This window comes from Rhododendron vialii, chromosome 11a (genome assembly GCF_030253575.1).
Source record: "Rhododendron vialii isolate Sample 1 chromosome 11a, ASM3025357v1".
In the NCBI taxonomy this organism is placed as follows: domain Eukaryota; kingdom Viridiplantae; phylum Streptophyta; class Magnoliopsida; order Ericales; family Ericaceae; genus Rhododendron; species Rhododendron vialii.
In genome coordinates this window covers 11,230,791-11,240,098 of record NC_080567.1, presented here as the reverse complement: position 1 = coordinate 11,240,098, position 9,308 = coordinate 11,230,791, and the positions used below count along the sequence as shown (strand labels likewise).

General features: G+C 38.6%; 1 protein-coding gene across 1 annotated transcript; it reads left to right on the top strand.

Annotated features, from left to right (window-relative positions):
• Nucleotides 1-6,860: 6,860 nt before the first annotated feature.
• On the top strand, nt 6,861-8,989 carry LOC131308510 (uncharacterized). Its single transcript, XM_058335452.1, has 2 exons — nt 6,861-7,909; nt 8,012-8,989. The coding sequence occupies exons 1-2, from the start codon at nt 6,900-6,902 to the stop codon at nt 8,202-8,204; spliced, it is 1,203 nt and encodes a 400-aa protein (XP_058191435.1). The 5' UTR covers nt 6,861-6,899; the 3' UTR covers nt 8,205-8,989.
• The last annotated feature ends 319 nt before the right edge of the window (nt 8,990-9,308 follow it).

The following is a 9,308-nucleotide window of genomic DNA, read 5'->3' as shown; positions in this document are numbered from 1 at the left end:
ACTAGGTACAAGTGACTGTGGAGTTTGCTGGAACCCATAACGTAGCCCGTGACATGACGGGATATTACGTGAACTCAACCAGGTTGCCTGCTCGATGCATATGATACAAGAATTAAATAAGGCAAGCATTAATCTTATGTCAAATTTTCTGGTTATGGCTCTCAATTCCCCAGCAGAGTCGCCAAAAACTGTAGACACCTCCCAAATGGGGCATTGCCATATAGATTGATCATGTTTGTTTCGTTCCACTTTACACTACAAGAAAAATTCAATTGGGTGACGAATGAAAATCGTCACAAATTGCATGTTTTTCGTCACAAATAATATAGGTGACGAAAAAAAAAATTGTCAACTAAAGGTTGTCGAGGATTCCTACCTGGTGACGAAATCTATTTTTCGTCACCTATAGTGCCTTTTGATGACGAAATATTTCGTCACCAAAAAGTGAATAATTAGTGACGAAATTTTTTTCCTCACTTATTGTGCTTTTTGACGACGAAAAAATTCGTCATCGATGGGTCACATTGGTGACGAAATTTTTGTCACTAATATAAGAAATCGGTGACGAAATTTTTCGTTGCGAAAGCTGTTTTCATATGGGAAAAGAAATCCATCTTTCTTGCTCCTGCTGGGTTTCGAACCCGAGTCCCTTGAGTTTTTCGCGCAAGCTCCAACCAACTGCACTACACACACTTTTCAATAAATATTTGAAATATCTAATATATAACACATATGTTTAACATGAAAATATATTTCGAATGTAATTTTGGACCATTAAACATTAAAATTAGCAATTTTGATAAACATGAAAGTTGTAGGCAATTGAGTTATTGTTCAAACCCAATTTGAATTATCTCAATCGGAAATTTTAGTAAAGAGTTATATCCGAAATAAATTTTAGTGACAAAGCGCAATTCATAAATTTCGTCACGAAAGGTACCCATTTGACAACGAAATATATTTTTTGTCGCTGAAAGCATTAAAATGGTGACGAAAATTTTTTTCATCACCAAAGTTAAGCATTTGGTGACGAAAAAAATATTTCGTTACTAAATTGCTCACATTTGGCGACGAAATATATTTTTTGTCACCAAATGATTATCTTTGGCGACAAAAAATAATTTTGTCACCTTTTTTAAGCTTTCGGCGACGAAAAATGTATTTTATCGCCAAATGGGTACCTTTAGTGACGAAAATATTTTTTTCGTCGCTAAACAGGCATAATTGGTGACGAAATTATTTCGTCACGAAAGTTATCAAAATAGTGACGAATTTATTTTTTCGTCGCCAAATATACTCATTTATTGACAAAATTAAATTTCGTCGCCACGTTTTCGTCACTAATTTTCATTTTTCTTGTAGTGTTATAAACCAAGATCGTGGATATTCCCATGGCTAGGAACATCGCCACACGATAACGGTTATCATCAAAATAGAGTTGCCACCTAGTTTATAAAAACTAGAAAAAATAGATAGAGATTCCAGGTACAGGAGCCAAGAGTACAATAAGGGGAAGGCGTTAGGCACCCCTCTTTGCCCAATCATGAGATTGGCCCATAATTGTTCAACCTATGATTAATACTTGCTTCGTAATTCTAAACACATAAACTGGTTTTAGCCTTTAAACAGTTAATGGTGAGCCACTACAACAATGAAAGCATGCATTAAAAATAAGCAGAAGAGACAGTCTGTCCCAGCAAATGGATTCCACGGCCAGTGAATTGATGTCATGGCCGAGGAATCCTACTAGATCTATGTACCGGCTGTAGGATCGATGCTCCAACTGATGTTCTTCCTCACACCAGATCAAATGATTAGCGAAAAATCAAAATACTTCCGTCAGTTGCTTGATTGCTTCGGATTGAGGGTGATTGACTGACTTGCTTCTCGAAACCCCAAGGTTCGGTTTGTACTTCGGGGTTTGATTGCTCGAATTGTGGCTGCCTGCGGGATGTGAGGGCTTTTGTAGAGGGAGTATAAGAGAGTGTTTTTGCAGGGATTCATGGCTTAAGAGGGTGAATTGTGAGTATAATTTTGGAACCGTAAGGGTCCTTTATATAGGCACCGGATGACATCACTCCAACCAATGAAATTAATAGGAAGTATATGAGCACAAGATCTCTTCTCAGAATCTCCTTTCGTAGCCCGAAAGAATCGGAATTTGGCTGCTAGGGTTTTGAGCATCGGATCAAACGATTGACAGAACATTCCAGAATTTGGAAAAAGGACGATCTGACGGCCGAAGGATCGATCAGGAGACCGAGGAATGGTTCTCACGGGCGAGGGATCAATCTCTCAGGGAGATTTTCAAACAACATGTTTCACGGGTGAAAGAATGAAGTGGAGGCTGAGAGATCAATATTACGACCGACAAATGTATTTTCCTAGGATGCTGTATTTCTGTCTGAAAGACTATTTGGCTCTGAATTGGGTCCTCTAAGTGGCTAAAAGTACTCACCAAAAGTCCATGGGTTTACAAGAAGGTCAATCAGCAATCACATATATTTATTCATCATCAGGATGGTCCCCAAGGTGGGACTTGAAATAATCGTTAGGCCAAATTAGGGTGTCTACAGGGGCTTAAGTCGGCGGCCTCGTCCGGCTTAGCTCAAAGCCAGCCCTGGGAATATGATTACAGGAATACAATACCTAAAGTAATTTCATTCCAGGTTTGGATTAATTCAGTAATCTTTATGCAAGAATCATGTTTTTTGAAAATTTATCAAAGTAAATATTTTCCTTTTTTTTTTTATTGATTAAGCCAGGACTAAGATTCTCATGGGGTAGGGGACTGATTGGATTCCCACTCAATCTTGTAATGTGATTCCTGATCGAATGTGTTGTCACAAATCATAATCTTATTCATGTCTCTCCCAAACATGGAAATCCTGAGAGTGTGACATCACATTCCTAATCGTGTTCCTTCCAAACATCGGAATCATGGAAGTATAGTGTCACATTCTCATTCTTCCTCAAGATTCGTGTCATCCGAACTGAGCCTTAAGTACTTTTGTTTGGTTTCCAAAAGGTTGTGGATGACCAATCACTACAACAAAAATGAGAATAAGTGACGAAATTGCTTGTGAGGAAAATATATTTCGTCTCCAATTGTGCCTATTGGTGAGGATTTTTTTTTTCCGTCACCAATTAAGAGGGCAGACAAATTTAAGGTGAGGAAATTTTATTTTGTCATTAAAAATAGTTAATTAGTGAGGAAAATATAAATTTTGTCACCTAAAGGTTGACAAAATAAATATAAGGTGACGAAAAATTTACTTTCGTCACTAATCTGTTCCATTCATAATTTGTAGAGATGCTTACAACTATTACGTGACAAATTAGTTCCTCACAAAAGGAAAGGGTTTGGGTGAGGAATTTTTTTTGTCGTTGTTGAGGGGAAATTTTGGCGGGTGGAAAAGGCGGTGAAAATTTTGGGCGTTAATCCCAAAATTTTAGCTGAAAGCCCTTGTTCGTTTCTACTCTCTCACAAACCCCATCACTCTTTCACACCACGCCCCACTCCATCACTCACACCGCTCCCTCGCCATCTCTGCAACGCCGAATCTCTCTCTCAAGGTATGTTATTCAACTTATTTCTCTTCTCCTCTATGGCCCCTTCATCACTTTCCTCCCCCGATTTCTAACCTCTACTGCATTCCTTTTTTTTTTTTTTGCAGCGGCATCATCGGTCATCAATGGCCGATTCTGGTGAGCTTTCTCTCTCTCTCTCTCTCTCTCTCTCTCTCTCTCTCTCTCTCTCTCTCGATTTTTCTTGATTAGGTTCCGAATTTCTTACTTTGGAGTATTAGTAAAGCCCTAGATCTGAAATCTCGAGTAGATCCAGTAAGCCGCCGTCGATTTCTTCATAAAGTCATTGTAACCTATTCTATGTTTGCTATATAGATTTCCCATTCTGTGATTAGTTTATTCTGTAATCAAGCCAGAAAATGGTTCAAAACGTGGAAAGTCACTAACGGTTCGAGCTGTTGGGGCTCTGTTCTTGATACCGTAATAGTTGTTATAGTAGTGTCTTCCATTTGGTCTGTACGAAAACATCTTTGCTTTCATTTGCATTTCATTTGAGTGTCATGGAATGGCTATAAAAGCCAAGGTCTGTTTTCATTTTAAAATCAGCCTTTAGATTGTTATCTGAGTTTTCTTCAGATATTAGATTATTGAATCTCAATGAACAGGAAGTCCACAACATCGAGAACATGATGGAAGGATAACCTTGCACATAGCAAGGACAACATCTTTTTTATGTTAGAGTTAAGCATAAGTGGTTGTCCCCACTCCAAAGGTCTCAAACACAATGAGATTGTTTAGCATTTCTTTATTCTAATACTCGTACCCTTAAGTCTTATGCCCTAGTTTTTTTAATGGAGCTAACTTCATATATTTCTTTTAACGTTTTATATTCTTCAAGTCAAACATGATTCTAGATAATAGAGGAGGAATAAGGGTGGGGCTATGGCTGCTTGGGGGCTGTTTTGGGACTGGTTTTAGAGATGATTTCAGAGTTTATTTCATCTGGTTTTAGGGGTTTTTTTTTTCATTCTTGTACGCATTTTTCTTTGGACTATATTCTTTTCTTACTCCCATAACTTGAGAGAGCACGTATTGGTAATTAGCAGCCTATATAGAGGAGAGGGGTGGGAGTAATAGGGACATCCTATATAGGTTTGAGGGAATTGTCCTTAATTGGACAAAGAAATTGTGAATTTTCACCATTAACTCAGAACATTCATGTGGTTTAAACAGAATTCAGCGGGTTCAATCGAACCTTCAGTCATTCGTACTTAAAACTTCATAGGTACAGTTCATATTTTTGGAAACTAGGGGTTTAGCTAAACCCTCTAACTATATGGTACAACGGCTACCGCCACCAAGCTTGTACATAGGAATCGCTGAAACAAGAGTAGCCATTGAGGTATAGAAATATGTTGGGACTAAACAATCCTTCGAAATAAAAGCTATCGTGAGGACTGGAAGGCATACTAAATCTTAACCAAACTGATGTAGATGACCTTTTGACCAATAGTTGTTTAATGTAGTATTTACATTTTTTGCTTTTTTACTTTAAGAGGTAGTACAAGACGGCGATTCTTCCACATGCACGCATATTCAGAACTTTTTAAGCTTGAAGTATGCATTTTACCTAATGTATTGTGTTGCTTTATTTATAGCTAATTGTGAAGAGTATTCATGCTAAGAGAGTTTTTTGTCAATCCACAATTGTATTGACCTTCCTGGCATTCTCTTTCTTCCTACCGGAGAATGTGAAAAGGAGAGAGATTCCCAGCATTTAGTCAAGTTTAAGAATATATGTGTCTAAGATGTTTGACATAATGTTCTATTTGGTTTTGATGTTCATTAATTTGGAAGTCTATGGATTATGGAGGTTTCTTAACTTCATTAGTTGCTTTCCATATGGCGCTTTAAGCTTTTCCTTTGCTTCAGAATTTTACTCCATTGTATACTTAGTCACAGTCAAACTAAATACTTCCATTAATTAGGTTACTATAAAATTATTAGATTGAACTTTGTACCGTGCCTTAGCTTCGTAAGTAGGTCTACTCTAATATTTTTGTTTATTCAAATCTATCCAATCCAAAGACCTCATTCATGGTAAGCAACTTAATTACTATGTGATGCATGACATGACATTAATTTGATTACTTAAATCGTACTTGCATTTGCTATCAGACATGGACAAAAATTGGATGAAAATGGGCATGATAGCAGATGGAAGAATAAGTCAGCTGTATTATAATGGAGTTACTTTGTTTATTCAATTTGCAAGAGCAGTTGTTGATGCGCAAGGTAATATTCTGTGTCCGTGTCTAAAGTGTGTAAACTTTTACCCAAAAAGTCCAGAAGATGTGCAAATTCATTTGCTTCAGCATGGGATTATGCAAAGTTACACTACATGGCATGAGCATGGAGAACCCTGTGAATCAAATGATGTTCGGCGTCATGAAATGAGAGATGGTGATCTAAGTGGTATTGATGCATTGGTGGAAGATCGAATAAGAGGGGAACCAATAGATACAACCCAACATCATGAGGAAGTCCAGAACTTTGATAAACTTTTGAATGATGCCCAACGTGAGCTATACCCAGGTAGCAAAGATTATAATTTGTTGAAGTTTGTTATTGAGGTATTTAATATGAAGGTAACGAACCATTGGACCAATAAATACCTTGATATGTTCTTGAAGTTCCAGATTAAACTTTTACTAGAAGGTAATTTAGTTCCCAAAAACACATACGAGGCAAGGAAGATATTGTCTGGCTTAGGCTTGTCATACGAGCTCATTGATGCCTGCATAAATGATTGAATACTCTTTTGGAAGGAAAATGCAGCACTGGATAGATGTCCAAAGTGCAATGTGTCGAGGTACAAGATCAATTGTGCTAGGGGAAAGAAGATTGCACGTAAGATTTTGCGTTACTTCCCTTTGACACCGAGATTAAAATGGTTGTTCATGACTAGAGCGATAGCCGAGGCCATGAGATGGCACATGAATAATACTACTGATGGTGAAGAATCTGGGCATCCAGCCCACAATGATGAGTGGAAGGAGTTTAATGTTAAGCATCCTGAGTTCGCTTGTGAGGCTCGCAATGTGAGATTAGGAATAGCAACTGATGGGTTCAACACTTTCGGTAACATGAGCAACTCTTATAGCATGTGGCCTGTCATTCTTATTCCCTACAACCTACCACCATGGTTGGTTATGAAAGATTCGTTCTTCATGCTAACATTGCTTATTCCAGGGGATAAACAACCCGGGATAGATATTGATGTTTATTTGAGACCTTTGGTTGATGAGTTGAAGGAGTTATGGCACACTGGTACATCAACTTATGACGCAGCGAGTTGTGAGTGGTTCCAAATGCGTGCAACTTTTTTGTGGACACTACATGATTGGCCAGCATTGGGTGACATCTCAGGGTGGAGAACAAAGGGCCATTACTCTTGTTATACTTGCAACGATGAACCATATTTTGAGTCATTGAGAAGTAATACTGCGTACACAAATCATCGAGCCTACTTGCCGGAAGATCATGCTGAACGGAGAAAGAGGCTGGCCTATAATGGTAAGCCTGAGAATCGAAAGAGGTCTTTAGAGTTGCCGGTGGAAAAGATACAAGAGCAATTGAACAATGTAAGCGGGGTCATCTTGGGAAAGAATCCAGCCAATAAGAAAAGGAAACGTCACAAACCGAACTGGACAAAGAGAAGTATTTTGTATGAACTAACATATGTGAAGGATAGGAAACTTCTACACAACATTGATGTCATGCATTGTGAGAAAAATTTCAGTGAAAATATTGTTGGAACAATGTTGGGCATTGATGGAAAGAACAAGGACACGGACAAGGCACGAAAGGATTTGGAAGATAAGGGCATACGAAAAGATCTGTGGTTGACACAACGTCCCGACGGATCGTATGTCAAGCCTTGTGCGAGCTTTGCGCTAACCCTTAAAGAGAAAGAGGCTTTCTTTGAATTCTTGAAATCGGTCAAGTATCCAGATGGCTATGCAGCAAACATATCAAGGTCCGTGAATTCAACTAATGGTCGACTAACTGGCCTAAAAAGTCATGACTACCATATACTTATACAACAGATTCTTCCAATTGGGATGCGTGGTTTTGTGGATAAGGAAATTAGTACAACATTATTTGAGTTGGGTAGTTTCTTCCAAGACCTCTGTTCTAAGACATTGAGGCGTAGTGAATTGGAGAAATTAGAAGACCGCATAGTGCTCATACTATGCAAGCTTGAAAAGATCTTTCCTCCAGCCTTCTTTGACGTGATGGTCCACTTAGCTGTTCACCTACCACGTGAGGCCATACTTGGAGGACCAGTACATTATCGGTGGATGTACCCAATAGAAAGGTAATTGTAACAAACATAATTATTGATTGAAAGAGGTCATTGTTTTACATGTGTAATCTTACTCTTAACTGGTCTTGAAGGTTCCTTAGAACTCTGAAACAGTTTGTTTCTAATCGAGCTTGACCAGAAGGTTCGATTGCAGAGGCTTACATTGTCAAGGAGTGCATTACTTTTTGCTCGATGTATCTTGATGAGGTTGAAACCGTGCATAATCGACCTCAACGAAATGAAGACTTTGGCGAACGTCGTAAAGGCTACACAGTATTCACAGGGACAACTCGTCCTTTTGGGCTAGTCACAAGGAATGGTGAGATGTCACAAGAACTCCGTGACATGGCCCATTGGTTCATTTTGTTAAACAGCCCTGAGATAGAGGAGTATCTAGAGTACGTAGTTGACTTTTTTATGTGGCTCTGATGACAATGATAGTATTTCGGCTATTAATGACATTCTTTTTTGAATAGGGAACACAAAAAACTGTTGCATGTTTCAAATGGACAAAACATAACCAGTGTGCAACGAAAAGTCTTTCCAAAGTGGTTCAAAGAGAAGGTAAGATACTTGAAATTCTTTTAGTGATGCTAGTCATTAGTATTTAACGAACCATAACTTAAATTTAGCTAGCATAACTAACTTTTCCTTGGTTATATATACTACTTTAGGTAAATCGGTTGAGGGCTAACAAGTCAATAGAGGCAACCGATGAACTATGGTCATTAGCAAATGGTCCCAATTTGCTAGTGAAGGAGCACTACGGTTGCATAACTAATGGGTTAAGGTTCCGTACGAGAGAAGTAGATGACCGCCGTAGGAGTCAAAATAGTGGCGTGATTGCTCATGGAGACCACGAGGGGAAGATGCATAAGTATTATGGTCACTTGATGAAAGTTTGGGAATTCGAGTACATGTGTGAGAATACAGTCCTTTTGTTTCAATGTGAGTGGTACAACACTGGCAACACAGGTCGAAATGGCACTATACGAACTGATAAATACTGCACAAGTATTAATGTTAAGAGTCGGTGGTGTCAATCTGGCCCATTCATCTTGCCTAGCCAAGCAAAGCAAGTTTTCTACCTAAATGATACAAAATGGGGCGAACCTTGGCAAGTTGTGCAATTGGTCAAGCAAAAGGGTGTGTTTGATTTACCAGAGGTGGGAGATGGTGAACCACCAGATTCTCTAGAATGTACCGATGCCTTCCAACAAGAAAGTATGACCTCAGGAGTGCCAATTGACATTGAAGGTAATATTCGGTTCCGTAGGGAAGACGCTGAAGTTGAGATTATTGCTGGAGTTGGGCCATTACATGAAACAACAGAAAACCTAACAGATGATGAAGTTGATGAAGAGCATGAAATAATAGGAGAGGATATAAAAGATGAAGCTGGTGAAGACGA

Excerpts from the sequence above, each read along its gene's own strand:
- LOC131308510 (XM_058335452.1), top strand. The coding sequence starts at position 6,900 with ATGCGTGCAACTTTTTTGTGGACACTACATGATTGGCCAGCATTGGGT. Across the intron at positions 7,910-8,011 it reads TGGATGTACCCAATAGAAAG|TTTGTTTCTAATCGAGCTTG; the intron begins GTAATTGTAACA and ends ACTCTGAAACAG.